Source organism: Monodelphis domestica, chromosome 8 (genome assembly GCF_027887165.1).
Source record: "Monodelphis domestica isolate mMonDom1 chromosome 8, mMonDom1.pri, whole genome shotgun sequence".
Taxonomy (NCBI): Eukaryota; Metazoa; Chordata; class Mammalia; order Didelphimorphia; family Didelphidae; genus Monodelphis; species Monodelphis domestica.
This window is the reverse complement of record NC_077234.1, coordinates 41,957,271-41,973,702: the sequence shown is the minus strand read 5'-3', so window position 1 is coordinate 41,973,702 and position 16,432 is coordinate 41,957,271. Positions and strand designations below refer to the sequence as shown.

General features: G+C 38.6%; 1 protein-coding gene across 1 annotated transcript in view; it reads right to left on the bottom strand.

The window, feature by feature from the left end:
- Window positions 1-156: 156 nt before the first annotated feature.
- ACTL6A (actin like 6A) overlaps window positions 157-16,432 on the bottom strand; it is a 36,207-nt gene continuing 19,931 nt past the window's right edge. Inside the window, exons 6-14 of the mRNA XM_056807470.1 lie at window positions 16,089-16,183; window positions 15,686-15,792; window positions 15,482-15,571; window positions 11,808-11,869; window positions 11,132-11,246; window positions 10,888-10,968; window positions 4,745-4,840; window positions 2,657-2,743; window positions 157-638 (exon numbers count right to left, since the gene is read on the bottom strand). Coding sequence (XP_056663448.1) covers window positions 558-638; window positions 2,657-2,743; window positions 4,745-4,840; window positions 10,888-10,968; window positions 11,132-11,246; window positions 11,808-11,869; window positions 15,482-15,571; window positions 15,686-15,792; window positions 16,089-16,183 — 814 coding nt within the window. The 3' untranslated portion in view covers window positions 157-557. The remainder of the gene's footprint in view (window positions 639-2,656; window positions 2,744-4,744; window positions 4,841-10,887; window positions 10,969-11,131; window positions 11,247-11,807; window positions 11,870-15,481; window positions 15,572-15,685; window positions 15,793-16,088; window positions 16,184-16,432) is intronic.

Sequence of the window (16,432 nt, the reverse complement as noted above, 5' to 3'; positions counted from 1 at the left end):
TAAAAAGTACTTTTTAAATTTCATCATGCTAGCAATGTAAGATTAATACAACCCAGCCAGGAATACAGGATTGTAAGATTAATTAAAGGAATTTTGAGGTCTAAAGAAGCTAGTCATCACAGTTTGGTTGACTTTCATATAACAACCAAAAAGTTCTTTCTTAATAGAAATCTTTATTATTTAGTTTTGCAAGTATGAGGTAAAGGTATAGGCAGTAAGTTTTACTAGTCAGTAAAAATCAATTCTACCAATCATTTGAAAATCAGTATACTAATCAGAGGGTTGAAAGCAGTTTACTGAAAGGAAAATATTTAGAGAAAATAGATATTCATACAAAATTATAAAATGCTTATAGGAGTTATTGCTTTACAAGGAAGGCAAAAACTCATTTTAAGTTATATGGCCAGTTGAAGGCTTTAAAATTTGTTCACTGGAAATTGAAATATGTAAAAATGTATAAACATTCTACAAAAGACGTTCATTTTTGTTCCTGAGTATACTAAAGCTATGAAACATAAGGGATCATAGGGAAGGCCACAGTTTTTTCAGAATTGGTTTCAAGGGCATTTCCTTTCTACACATTGTTTTCCTCCTTCTTCATACTCTTGTTTGGAGATCCACATCTGCTGAAAGGTACCCTGTGAAATAGAAAGAAAGAAATATGTTCATATTAATAACCAATCTATTATGAGCTAATTTTATCAGCTCCTGCTTTCAACTTTTGAAATTTCATCTAGTTAGATTCTAAACTTGGAAATGACCAACTACTAGCACAGGAAATATGAGACTGGGCAAAAGGACATATGCACCTACGTCCTATGGCAAAGCATAGGCTTTGTCAAGCAGAGGTAATCATTAGCATTGCCCTACCCTTGCTTACGGCTAAAAAGGTTGTTAGCCCATTCCTTAGGCCCACAGTTCTCTCATAATCAGTGAGACACATACACTGAAGTAAGGATGACCAGTGGCTTGGTATAACCTAGAGAAACAACAAGTTGATAGGATTCTGGGACTAAATGTTTATGTTTATATATTATTAACTATCGAAGAATTGGAAAATCTTTTTAATGTAATGACTCATGAAATTGCCAATACAGAAAGTTAAATGAACTTTTACAAATAAGAGAGAAGTTATTAAAATAACAAAGACAAGTAGCCAGTGAATATTACCAGACTGCCAAGACAAAGCTAAAGTAATGAATTTAGCAAAGACTTGGAAAATAGTGATAATGCAAAAACCTGAAAATGGAGGGATCCATCATTTTAAAAGTACCAAGAAAACAGGTATGGTATTGGAAATATGATATGCAAACAGAGATCAGGGCTTTATTAAAGTAGTATATCCAATTTGCTGTTTGTTCATTAACAAGATGGATATAGTGGAGTTGATAAAGATAGGAACAGAATTGTTTAAAAAGGAAGGGAAAGGATTACAAAAGAAACGAAGGATAAGATGAACAAGAAAAGTTTAAAGAATGATTTCCTCTCTTCCAGAAGATGGGTAGGGCTTTTTAAGATAAGGTTTTGACCTCTAAGGACATGGAACCTCAGCGAGCAAAACATTTAAATGTAAGAAAGACTTTAAAATGTCTGTATAAAACTCTTCTAACAGACCATTAACATGGATTGTGGGATCTCTGTATCTTTTAACCCTTTTACTTTGTTGTTTTTCAGATGTTTTAATTGCATCTGATTCTTTGTGACTTTGTTTAGGGTTTTCTTGGCAAAAAATAATAGAATGGTTGTCATTTCCTTTTCCAACTCATTTCACAGATGAAGAAACTGAAGAAGACAAGAGTTAAATGACTTGCCCAGGTTTATATCTAAGTGTCTAAGGCCAAATTTCAACTCACCTGACTTCAGGCCTAGCACTCTATCCACATACATACCAACCAACCAACCAATATACTTTTACTAGTTTTACTTATTTTCTAGATTACTGTTACCTAGAAGTTCCCTATGACAACTCTGAATTTAGAAATAGTCTTACTTACAAAATCTTCCCTGGCTATTTCTTTTACTTCACAAAGGACCTGACCTTGCCAGAATTAATGGTATACAAAAAGAAAACAAAGCAACAAGCCACTGGCCTGAGGTTCACAAGTAATACTGTTTATTGCCAGCAGTACAGTCACACATTTCCCTTAGGGAATCACTATAAATCTGACATAAGGCCTTTCTGGTTCCATGTATATCTTGCCTGAGTGCTAATGAAAAAGCAACAAACCTGGAAGTATCAAAGTGAGCCAATCTGAGGAAAGACCAGCAAAAAAAAGGAGGGCCTTTTATTTTGCTCCATGAGACTAGTTTTTATTATAATTTTATTCAAATCTAAGTAGCTTTGAGGGCAGTTAGTGACTTGGTGACTAGAAAGCCAGGCCTAGAGACAGGAGATCCTGGATTCAAAAAATGACCGTACACACTTCCTAGCTGTGTGATCCTGGGAAAGTCACTGAACTCCAAATGCCTGCCTAACCCGTGTCACTCCTCTGCTTTGGAACCAATACTTAGTATTGATTCTAAGACAGATCATAAAGAGTTAAAAAAAAAAGGCAACCCCAGCATTCAGTGAATTACAAACTATATTTTTTAAAAGAACTCTAATCATTGATAATTAGTCCTACTTTTAAATATGCAAAGTATTTTATATACCAACCAGAGAGGCTAGAATTGAGCCACCAATCCACGAACTAAATCGCCGTTCCACTGTGGTGTTATTTGCAATCAATTTCAATCTCATACTCTACAAAGAAAGGAAGGGAGCATCAATAAATGAAACTAAACAGATAGCACAACCAGGAAATTTGAACCTTTAATGAGAAAAGAGCTCTACACAGCTGTTGAGACATTTTCAATACAATATATTTTCCCAATGGTTCAAACAATACTGACTTCAAGAGTAAAGATTTAGGACAATTATTAGGATAAAAAGCCAGTCGACACTGGCTTCTAAATATTGCATATATGCAATGAATGAGAAACTCATAAGTGGTTAAGATTTTTTCATTTATTTGATAGGTAGATTTTAGAAGGAAGAATCAAATGTTAAGAAAGAAAAATGAGACAAATACTTAAAATAATTCATTATAAAAACTAAATACCACCCCCCAAATATTCCCTATAATACCACCACCCCAATTTAAAAGAAAGTTTAATTATTTAAACATCTGAAGCAACAACGACTTTCAGCTGCTCTACCTTGGGCACCACTACTTAACTAAAGCTAACCTGAGCAAGTCCTTGGATTTTACAACTTTCCTCATCTGATGAGGCAATGTTTTAGCAGCTGTTTTTAATTAAAGTGTATCTTAAAATTGTTTTATGTTTCAATTTAATTTAATGATATAAATATACCACAAATCAACCTGTCCATCATCTCTTATGTTCACATGCTACCATATGAGCAAAACTGTGATCTAATCCAGTCAGCCTGTATAGTTCCTCAACTGATACTTCACATTAATTTCAAGGATGTTTGCAATGTGACAATTTGAAGAATCTATACTGTGCGTGTGCAATGCAGGTTCCAACCTGTATAAGATTTGGAAGCTTGAGACACCCAGGGGAGAAGCTTGAGGCACCACCTGAGTATCAGGCACAATTATGCTTAGCCCTTAAAGAGAAAAAAAAGGTGGTCTCACTCTTTCCTTATCAACTATCTTCTGCTAGACAAAAAGATTCTTTTGGAGGGCTTGCACATCCTCCTAAGGGCCCAAAGGTATGTAAAATCTGACAGATAAAAGAATGACAACAGTTTTACAGAATGGTTTCTACATATAGTGCATCCAAATAAAAGCCAAAGGTCTTGTCAGACACCCAAGAGGCAGGATTAGCAATTACTCAAGTTCAGTACCCCCCATTTAATCTCAACAAGTGAAAGGCTCAGTTTGAGAGCTAATGATGGGAAAATCTGAGAATATACCTTGCCGCACTAATCAACCAAGAAGTAATTTTTGTTTCAAAGAGTCTGTTAAGAATGAGAATGGGGGGGGGGGGGGGGGGGGGGGGCTGGGTAGCTCAGTGGCTTGAGAGCCAGGCCTAGAGATGGGAGGTCCTAGGTTCAAATCTGGCCTCAGACACTTCCCAGCTGTGTGACCCTAGGCAAGTCACTTGACCCCCATTGCCTAGCCCTTACCACTCTACTGCCTTGGAGCCAATACACAGTATTGACTCCAAGACAGAAGGTAAGGGTTTTACAAAAAAAGAAAAGAATGAGAATATGCAGGTGTCCCACATTGCAATGGTTAGGGGTGTAGTACCCACAATCTGGAAAATCTACATAAAATTTTGGGGCCTCCCTTCATACCAGAAGTCTGAATTTTTTCTTTTTCTTTTATGGAATGTTTACTGTACCTTATTTGCATTTATAATTACTAAACTTTTTTAAAAATCTCTACACTTCTAGACTTTGTTGTCTGCTAGCTTTTTCATTCTTTTTCAGAAACTTTACTTATTTTCATTTTTAAAAGAAGTCATGTATACTTACAGTATTAAAAAGATAAAATGTTTATATAGAATACTATATATATATATATTTTTTTTTTTATGAATGTCTGAGTTTCTAAAATTTTTCTGTGTCAAATGCTGGACGACTTTGCATTTTGTCTGTGGTTTCCATGAAACTCCTGAAAAATTCCTCTATTTTCTTATACTGAACTGCAATATATTGAAACCGTGATAGGGAAAGTCAAGATGTGGAAGGGGTACCTGTACTTGAATACGAGGTTCAGAGCTAACCACTTACCGGAGGTGTTTTCTGAGACAGTTCCCGATTCAGTCTGTCAGTGAAACTCTGTATCAGAGTGTTTCCTCCCGCCACTATCACACTGCCATAAAGTCCCTAGAAAAAGGCAAGCAAAATCCATTGTTCCACATTTCCAAAGATGAGAAAAAACTATGAATAAAAGTGATGCCACCACCACTAGTTGTTTTCCATTTTAGATTTTTCCTAGAATTAGAGCTTAGGTACAAATAAACATGAATTAAATTAATAACAGAAATCTATCTTCAAAACCTGAACCACCTGAGAGAAAGGAGAGAAAACAACAAAAAGAGCTGCCTGTGAGCCCTGCATCACCCCAGAGAGTGGAGGAAGTACTGACGTTGGGTGGCTAGACAGAGGGGTGGGGCATGCAAAAAATGTGCACTGGGAAGAGGGGAAATGGAGCAGCTCCCCCATACTGGCCTGGCACACATGCCAATACTTCGCTAGTGCTGCCCTAGAGCTTCCAACTGCTGGAAGGACTGATCTGAGGATGTCTTGAAGAGTCTTTATTGGAGAACATTTAAGGCTATTTTGGCTCAATTGGGCTTAATTCTTTTCTATCATCAATAACAGCCAGATCTTGTATTCTCTGCCACTTTTAGTCTATTTTATAATATTATCTGCTTCTAAAAATCATTTGCAAGGTTTGTCTATTCCCTTCTCAGATATGACAAATCCTACTTGAAATTGATAAGAGAAATGGAAAGAAAAGTTAGGCAATCTAAGATATGCCCTACATTTTTCAGAGACTAAACTTCTATACATGTCCAATTTAAGGAGGGAGGGAAAGTGTGAAAAAACCAATAATTCACTCCAGACAACTCATCTCCCAGCTTACATCATAAGCTCTTCACAGGGGAGAGTACAAGGAGAGTCACAGGACAGACACAAAAGTTCTGTAAGAACAGAGTCCAGGGTGCTGTGGCTCACAGTGAATTATGCCTAGTGAGAGGTGCTGAGGACAACAGTTTTTCTAAGTGACAGTTAGGGACAAAGACCAAAAAAAGGATTGTAGGAATACCTGCTCTCATCAGAGCACAGTAATTAAATCAGATGATCATAACACAAGCTGCTTAAGAAGTTTGATAACTTCTATTTTCTTTACAAGGAATGATCTGAATTGGAAACAATCAGATTGAAAATATATGCTAGGAAGCTAATATCAGAAATGAGTGTCAGTTAACAATTCCCTAAACTACATGTGAAGAGTTTGCATCATTTGCCCCCGAAAGAACTACAATCTATGGTCCTCAAGTGGTGGATGCAATTACAGAGCTATTATGGATAATTTGAGAAATACCATGAAGAGAAGCCACAGAACTAAAGGAAAGGGTTCTGATATATATCTATATCTGTGTGTGTATGACAGATAGAGACATAGATATAGAGAGACTTTTAAATGGAAGGGGGGAAGTAAAGGGAAGGTTAAAGAGGAATAAATGAATTCTGCAAACTATAGGCCATTAAGCTTAGCTTCTATTCCTGACAAAATTCTAAAATAATTACTAAGAGACTGGTTAATGGAAAAGAAAGTGATTACCACTGCCCTTCCCACTTTGGCCCTCTTCTACCTTTGCAGCTTTTTCCATCTTACTCCTGTATAACTGTCATAGGGATTGCAACACCCTCCTCAGAGGGGACTGCATAAGTCATAGGAATTGTATAATAAAAAAAAAAAAAATCCAGAACTTAATGAACTATTTGAAGACACCATGAAGATGCCAGAAGAAAACCACCACAGCATCAGAAGATCAAGCATAAACTTTGGATCATGATTAATTGAACTGTAGGGGGTTGAACCCATTTATTCTGAATGTAAACTCTTATGCCAAAGGGGACTGCCTCCTAATTGGCTTATTGTCAATGTGCCTAGCAAACACTGGATTGCTTTCTCTTTCTCTTTCACTTCCCTCTTTAACTATTGTAGTTTCTGATTATGTAAAATGATTCATTGGGAAACACAGAGGGGGATTATGAAAGGGAATCCTTTATTCTCTTTGCCTAGTAGGAGACTTTGTTTAACATTAAGTACCCCTACTTAGTACCTCACTAGACTGAAGACAGGATTAACTCTCCTTTGTCTGCCTTTAAATTGAATCAACAAAAGATTGAACACCCTACTTAGTGCTAGGTGAGAAGCCAGCAAGATACTTGGAGAGCTCCACCCAATCAGTCAGAAACTTGTGGATTCTTTTAAGAGTTCACACAAGAGTTCACACCCTCAGAAATTGTTCAATCAGAAAAATGAACCTTTTTGATGAGAAATTGACCTTCAGAAGGTGAGAAGTTGATCCCATAGACAGTTTGGAAACTGTGATTGGCCCCTGTGAAGAGGGGCAAGGACAAAAAAGTCACCATAAAAGCAAGCCCTTTTTTAAAAAAGCCCTCCGAGCAGATGGTCTTTAAGAAGATACTCTGAAGAGATTGTCTTCTGGAGATAGACTGGGGAGAGTCCTCAAGGGAGCTTCCCTGGAGACAGCTCAGTTTCAACTTAGACTGACTCTTCATTGGGTGAGTGAAAGGCTGACTCCCTTCTTAGTTTCCTAAGAGACTAGCTTCCATCTTAGAGGAGGCCAAGTGGTTACTCACTAGTGGCCCTCCTGGCTGAGGACTAGTATAGGTATTTTCTCTAACCTCTTTCACATTTCTCTACTTTATTGTTTCCCCTCTATTTTGGTAAATAAACTTCTGACTGGAGATATATAATAAGTTTGGCAACCACATTATTTCATATAATTTAAGTTCAACCATTAATTTAACCTTTACACACACACACACCCCACCATATACTGTGCAATCCAAGGATCCTTGCTCTTCTGCTATTCCTTCCACAAGGTACTCCATCTCCAGACTCCAGGCATTTTCACCAAAATGTTCTCCCTCTTCACATCCACCTCTTGGCTTTCCTGGCTTCCTATTAAGTCCTAGCTAAAATTTCATCTTCTACAAGAAGTCTTCTTTGGCTCCTCTCATCACTGTATGACACTGTACATATCTCCTATGTACATGGCTGTTTATATGTTGTCCCTCCCTTCGGTTTAGGAGCTCCTTGAAAGTAAGGACTGGTTGGCTGCTTTGTACCCCTCCAGAGCTCTATTCGCTCACCTCCATATCCACTCAACTGTCAATTTTGCCTCATGGCCTTGCTCTCCTTTATCTGGCATCTCTCTCCTCAGAAGACCAACCACCACTCTGATTTAGGCTCCCATAAGCTCTTCCTGTATTCTTACAGCCGTCTCTAACTGGTCTCTCTGCCTTCAGGCTCTCTCATCTCCACTTCACCCTCCAGGCAACTATCAAAATGTTATATCTAAAGCAGGAGTCCCCAAACTGCGGCCCCCTAAGGCCATTTATCCAGTCCCCACCACGCTTCTGGAAGGGGCACCTCTTTCATTGGTGGTCAGTGAGAGGAGCACTGTATGTGGCGGTGCCACAAAGCGCAGCATCATTCACGTACAATACTAACAGTGACATAATCCTTTGTGTGGCACTTAGAGGTGCTGTGCAAAGGATTATGTGGCTGCACAATGGAAGATGTCAGCATGGTGAGTGGCGATCTGGGGGAGGGGATTCCGCACTGTGTATACTGTTACCCAGCATAGTGGTGGCAGTGATGTGCCTGTGCAAGGTGTGAAAGGCCTATCACAGATAGAGCTGCAACCTCCCCTATCCCAGACAGCAATATACTGATTTATTAATAGTTGTTTTTTTATAGTCTGGCCTTCCAACAGTCTGAGGGACAGTGAACTGGCCCCCTGTGTAAAAAGTTTGGGGACCCCTGACCTAAAGCATCACTCTGCCTGGTGGAATGGTCCAATGACTCCTCTTTCTTCTAGGATAAAATACTGTATTGATTTAGAATCTTGATTTTAATCTTTACAATACAAACTACTGTTTGGCATTTAAATCCCTTCCCAGCGTGGCTCCAAGCCTATCTTTCTAGACATCTTGGACATCATTCCCTTTCACAAGCTTTTCAGTTTCAGTCAAGACCTATTAGTTATCTTTATACCCAGCATTCCACCTTTTGTCTGCTTATCTCCACACAGACTGCCCCTGAAACTGGGAATATCCTCTCTCCTCACTTCCACCTTTTAGACTCCCGAGCTCTTCTAACTCAGATCAAGTACCACCTCTATTCAATGTCCTTCCTAATTTCTCCCTGGCACCTCCTCCCAGAAATTACTTCATGGATATTATACTTTCTCAGTTGTATATTATTTTCCTTAGCAGAATGTAAGCTCATTGAGAGCAAGTCACCTGGTTTTCCTTGTGTATTCCCAGGACCTATCACAAAGAAGACACTTAATAAGTGCTCATTGACTGATTTATTCATCACAAGAATGGCCACATTTATGCAATTCACTTCTTCCAAAAGAATATCAGTTTACTGTTACCAGATAGACACCTCATATTCAGCAGGCCATCAGTGAAGTGAATACCTAGCAACAGTCTAAGATAGTAGTGTTCTGGAGTCAAGACGGCGGCATAGAGGCAGCAAAAGTTCAGACCTCTGAAAATCCTTCCTTACGGATTAAAAACTAAATGCTCCTAGGGGACTGAAAATCAAACCTAACAACAAGATAGAGCCAAGGAACCCTTGTGCTGGACTCAACTTAAAAGGTACACCCCCGAAAAGCCTGAATTTGAGAACACTCAGGGTTAAGGGGAAGGAGGAAGGAAGGTCCCAGGTCCCCCACCTAGAGCGCTAAGCCTCCAGTGGTAGCTAGAACCTCTGGGCGAACAAAGATGCTGGTCTGGAGGGAGTACCTTGCGGGCAAAGCTGTGCCAGGCTCAGAGTGTTGAACACAGGCGGTGGAAAAGCAGTCAGAGAAGAAGCGCAGAGCAGGCAACCTAGTTGCAGTAGCTGAGACACTCCATATTGCCCACCCCCCTTCCCGAGGTTTTGGCCTCAGGGCACATCTAGCTCAACCCAGCTGGATTTAATCCCATCAAAGCCTTCAGAGGCCAGGGAAGCTCAAGCTCCAACACCCCTCCCCCACAGACTGCATTGAGAGATTTGCTTACTAAGCTCCAAGGGTGAAGGCTGACAGAAAAGCCCCAAATCACAGATCCAACAAAAAAATGAGAGAAGCAAAAGCGCAGACAACTGCAGGGAGTAAAGAAGGGGTAAACAGGAGTAAACAACAGAAAAAGAAAAAAGAAATTACAATCGACAGCTTCTACACAGGCAATGAACAAAGCAAATGGAACAGAGAAGGATGAGGGAACACCAAGCAAAAAAACAGAAACCACAGCGAATTGAATACAGGCTTTGGAAGAACTCAAAATACAATTCAAAACACAATTAAGAGAGGCTGAAGACAACTAGGAAAAGAACTTAAAAGGCAAGATAAGTCATCTGGAAACAGAAAACAATGTCTTGAAAGACAAAATTAATCAGCTTGAAAATGAGGCAGAGGAGATGAAAGATAAGATAGTAGTGTTCTTAGCATTCTCTGCCTCCACTTCTGCCACTTACCACTTTCACTTTACTACACTTGATCTTAGCCCAAAAGGTCAAGAAGCAATCACTGTTTTCACTTTAGAAGAGGAAGGAGGCCCCATAGGCTCCCCAAAGGAGCACTTTTTATTTTTGACTGAAAGGTTGCCATGATCAAAGAAATCGTCTCTTAGTGGTCAACCTCCAGGTCTCTACATTCAGCTAGGTTGGGCCACAGGCAGCAGACTCCATCTGTTGCTAATACCACAATCAAAGCTTTTAGCAAGGTAAAACTTGCCAATGAATCCAACTCCACTGGCCCAGCCTTTGAGAACCCAGGATTGCAACTCTATATTATGATGAGGTGTCACAGAAGGACTTTGTGGAGCCTGAGATAGAACATAAGTTTAGCAGCAAACTGCCTGGCATAGTAGGCATTTAATAAGTTTACTAAATGGAATTAATTTGAGAGGGACAACACAAACCTCTAAGATATGAAGATCAAAATCTACAATGAGTTTGCAGGCCATTTACTTGTCTTTTGCACTAGAGCCCATGTAAAACGGAACTGTACAAAGATTCGTCAGATATAGCAATAATCCCTGAAAAGTGTACATCTGTCAGTTCCACTACTTTATTTAGTGAAGAGACCGATGTCCAGTGACAGGGGAGCACTTACTGGTCTGATGTCAATGTCACACATCCCAACGCTTGTGGTAACAACATGACTGACTCCCAACATTGTGTTGCCTGACAATCCCTGCAATAAAACGAGAAGTCATCATCTAGCAATACCAATAAAGACCAACAAAAGCCATTCTAAAACTGAGCCTCATTTTATAACTCTCTTAAACAACTTTACAACTCTCTAAACAGGAAGAACTGCCATCTCTATACAAGTTTCATGCTACCTCCAGCATTACCTTCACATTAGATGGGTCAAATAACCCTTCAGGAATCTTGAGTCGCTCAGCACCAAAGTCACAGTTGTAGCCATTAGGAAACTCATAGTGAACTGTAGGCATCTGTGCAGCCACTCTAAGGAAAAAAATTCAGGAAAATTTAAAGAGGGGAAATCAGTAAAGAAACTACTGAAAATGATTAAGGAAAAGAAGAAAATTATAGTATAATAAATTCATGCATGCTTCAATAAAATATTTAGTAGTAGTAGTAAATAATATGGCAAACTGACTGGCCTTAAACTGGCACATTTTAATTTATTCTTGCACTCAATGCTCTAACTTACTTTAAAACCAAAATCAGGAGGCAGCGAGGGGGATCAGTGAATAAAGCAACAGGCTGGGAATTGGGAGGATCTGGGTTCAAAATTGGTCTCAGATACTTTCTAGCTGTGTAAACCTGGACAAGTCATCTATCCCTGTTTTTGCCCTTCTATCTTAAAACTGTTACTGAGACAGAAAGTAAGGGTTTAAAAACAAAATAAAAAACAATGCTTTCCTTTCCACTTCTAAAATCACAAATATCTTTACAGCCAAGAGTTAAAAGCAAATAGTCAAGTGAATCATCAGACAAATAATGGCCTCTAAAGAAATGAGTGTGAAAGTTCACACAAAATTTACAGAGAACAAGAGGACATACTGTTCATCATAAGTTGAATCTGACACTTGCAGCACAGAAGCTTGAAAATCTTGGATCACACACTAGAAGGGAAAAAAAATTTAAGTTAGGATTTTTTTAACCAAATTTTTTACTTTTAATCTTATTTGATTTGATGGACATTGTCATTGTGTGACATAAGACGTAATGCCTAGGTGGGTAGATTTCAAGGCACAAAATTACCTTTAAGTATCCTAATGCCATAAACATAAAATCTAGGGGCAGCTGGGTGGCTCAGTGGATTGAGAACCAGGTCCCTCCAACACTTCCTAGCTGTGTGACCTTGGGTAAGTCATTTAACGCGCATTGCCTAACCCTTACCATTCTTCTGCCTTGGAACCAATACACAGTATTGATTCTAAGACATAAGGTAAGGGTTTAAAAATATATATGTATACAAATACATATATATATATATAATCTTTAATAACATATATCACATAAAGTAGGTATTAGATAAATGCTTGTTGAATAAAGAATTTCTTCTAAAATAATCAAAATTTCAACAAATGTAAAGTACCTACTATGCACAAGACTCAGTTATCCTTGGTGCTGAAAGATATGTTAAGGAAAGCCCTATAATTAGACTTAATTATTTGAATACATACACACATTTCACAAATATATGTAACCACATTTTATTAAATTTGTCATGGCACCACAAAAGGTAAAACCTCTTATAGATGCCAAATAAATGTGTCTTCTTTGGGTTGTCAAAGCAGAAACACTGGTGATATCATTATCAAAGGTTAATCCCAACCCCGAAATCTTTATAGTATCTTTATCTCTAATTCTAAGACTTAAAAATCAAAGAGAGCATACCTCTGGAATGATAAATTCTAGTCATCAAAACATGCTTACAATTCATACTAGCTTATTCAGAAGGTCTTTTTGTGTATGACCAAATCAGTTGGGTATATTCCAGGTAAATTCCTAGGTAAGAATTTCTGCTCTCTGTAGGGGTAGTGGGATAGATCAGTGGATAGAGAGCCAAGGTTCAACTCTGACCTTGCACACTTCTTAGCTGTGTGACCCTGGGCAAGTCACTTAATTCCCATTATCTAATCCTTACTACTCTCCTGCCTTGGAACCAACACTTAAAACTGACTCTAAGACAGAAGGTAAGGGTTTAAAAAAACAAACAAACAAAAAAAAACAAACCCTACTTTCTGGGCCTGGATTTCCTCATCTGTGCCATGTGGGGATGGTATTATATAATCTCTAAGATCTCTCTCAGGGAACACTGCTCCTGTGTACACACACTGAACAAGACAACTGGGCAAGCTTAGAGGTACTGCCAGTGACTACTGAACAGAACAATGCTAAGCAGTCCACCACAGGGCTTATGACGTTGCTCCATAAAAACACTGGAAATCCAAAATTTTCAGCATTTGCGCTCCCGCTTCCCAAAAGAAAAATGTTGATACAACCCATGAGATCCAAAACTAATAGCTATTCTTCTATAAGTTATCTATTTGGCAAGGATCAAATCCAGCCAAATAAGTCAATTCTCTTTATTTACAAAACATTATACTAAAGAGATGAATATCAGTGAGGTTCTAATTGGAAGGTAAGATGTCAGGAAAATCTTCATCTCACAATCAATAAACAAACATTTATTTAGCATCTACTATATGCTAGGCACTCTAGACACAGACAATTGCTGTCTTCAAGAAATTTACAATTTAAACTCTGAGGTATCACCTCACACCTAGCAGATGGGCTAACATGACAGCTTTGCAAAGTAATGAATGCTGGAGGGGATGTGGCAAAGTAGGGACATTAATGCATTGCTGGTGGAGTTGTGAAGTGATCCAACCATTCTGGAGGGAAATTTGGAACTATGCCCAAAGGGCGACAAAAGACTGTCTGCCCTTTGATCCAGCCATAGCACTGCTGGGTCTGTACCCCAAAGAGACAATAAGAAAAAAGACTTGTTCAAGAATATTCATGGCTGCACTCTTTGTGGTGGCCAAAAATTGGAAAATGAGGGAATGCTCTTCAATTGGGGAATGGCTGAACCAACTGTGTTATATGTTGGTGATGGAATACTATTGTGCTAAAAGGAATAATAAAGTGGAGGAATTCCATAGAGTCTGAAACAACCTCCAAGAATTGATGCAGAGCGAAAGGAGCAGAACCAGGAGAACATTGTACACAGAGACTGATACACTGTGGTACAATCGAATGTCATGGACTTCTCCATTAGTGGCAGTGCAGTGATCATGAACAACTAGGAGGGATCTATGAGAAAGAACACTATCCACATCCAGAGGAAAAACTATGGAAGCAGAAACACTGAAGAAAAACAACTGCTTGATTACATGGGTCGAGGGGAATATAGACTCTAAATGATCATACTGGTGCAAACATCAACATGGAAATAGATTCTGATCAAGGACACATGTAATACCCAGTGGAATTGTGCACTGGCTACAGGAAGGGGTGGGGGAAGGGGAGGAAGGGAAAGAATATGATTCTCGTAACCAAGGAATAATGCTGTAAATTGACTAAATTTTCCAAAACAAGAAAAAGAGAAATTTATAATTTATCCCTCCTGATTAGAGAAATGCAAATAAAAACAATTGAGGTACCACCTCACAACTAGCAGACTGGCAAATATGGCAGAAAAGGAAAGTGATAAATGTTGGCGGGAATGTGGCAAAATTGGGGCACTAATAAATTGTTAGCAAAGTTATGAATTAATCCAACCATTCTGGAGAGGAATTTGGAATTATGTCCAAAGGACTTTAAAAGACTGCCTGCCCTTTGATCCAGCAATACCACTGCTGAGTTTGTACCCCAAAGAGGTAATATGGAAAAACATTTGTACAAAAATATTTATAGCCATGCTTTTTGTGGTAGCAAAAAAACTGGAAAATGGGAGGAAGTGTTCCTCGATTGAGGAATGTCTAAACAAATTGTGGTATCTGATGATAATGGAATACTATTGTGCTAAAAGAAATAATAAACTGAAGGAATTCCATGTGAACTGGAACAATCTCCAGGAATTGATGCAAAGGAGCAGAACCAGGAGAACATTATACACAGAGACTGATACACTGTGGCACAATCGAACATAATGGACTTCTCTACTAGCAGCAATGCAATAAACCCAGAACAATCCAGAGGAACTTATGAGAAAGAACTCTATCGGCATCCAGAGAAAAAAACTGTGGGAGCAGAAACACAGAAGAAAAATATATGTTTTATCATGTGGTTCGAAGGAGATATGATTGGGGGTTTGATATGTTAAAAGATCACTCTACCGCATATGTGAATAACATGGAAATAGGTTTTGAACAATGATACATGTATAACCCAGTGGAAATGCTTGTCAGCTCCAGGAGCGGGGAAGGGAAAGGAATGGGAAAAATCATGAATCATGTAAAAATATTATAAATAAATAAATAAAGGGGGGGGGGGTACAGTCTGGTAGAGGAAAGATACACCTATATAAGTATATGAAAAATATTCAAAATAACTACAAGGGTTTTTTGGGGGGGTAGGGGAGGATACCAGCAGGTCAAGGGATCAGGAGTACCCACTCCACCTCACAGAAGTTAGTTATAAAACTAGGTATTTAAACATGTCTCCTATATCCCACTAAAGAAACCACTGTAGACATGGATCATATGAGAAGAGCAGCTACTTACATTACACATGTAATTATGCCAAGACCTTGTAACTTGTGGCAACTTCTCTTTTCTCTTCCAATTTGCTGGGGATCCTTCACGAACTGCCTCCTAAGGTAGCAAGAGGAATGGAATCAACTGCAAGATTTAAACCTACATGACTAGTAAGGGCAGGTAGCAGGAAAAAGGACAAAATCATCTCTAGCCAATCCAACTATTATTTACCTTTGATGCAATCATGTATGGAGGGATCAATTCTACATTCATTTCTTGGAACAGTTCTCTGCATTGCATGGTAATAAAATCTCCAGCAAGGGGTGATTTCACAATGCCTATAAGAAGAATGCCCAAGGACCATTAATTCCTAATCAAGTTTCCTGAGACAGAGGAGGTAGATAGCACCAGCTCCTCAGGTCATCAACCCCAAATGAAATAAACTAGTAAACCCACAAGCATGGTTCCATCAGGCTCTCAATTTTTGAGCATATCAGCTTTAATTACACAATATTCCTTTCATAAAACTATAAAGTATTTTTTTTCTTGAAAATGCTCAAGATAGTTCCTAATGATTTTTATTTCCAAATAAATCATGTGTGTGTGCATGTGTATGTAATTTTAGGGCATTTACCTTGCTGAAGGACATAACCATCGTGGACTGGAATGGCAGTAGTATGAGTGGCTCCACTATCCAAAATTAGCCCTGTAGAACGACCGTTAGCAAATCTAGTTTAAAGAGTTAAGGAGAAGATGGCTTCAAGATACCTAAAATCCTGTTCATTGCAATAAAAGGCTCCTTAAATATAAACAATGTTTATGAAGGTCTTTTTAAAATGACAAATGAACCTAAGACCAGTTTCTTGTTGACAAATTATGGACATTAATTTTTAAAGCCCACCTTTCACCTACACTGTATATATCTTGTATTTGGCTCTGCCGTAAGAGTGTCAGCTCCTTGAAGTCAGTGCCTCTTTC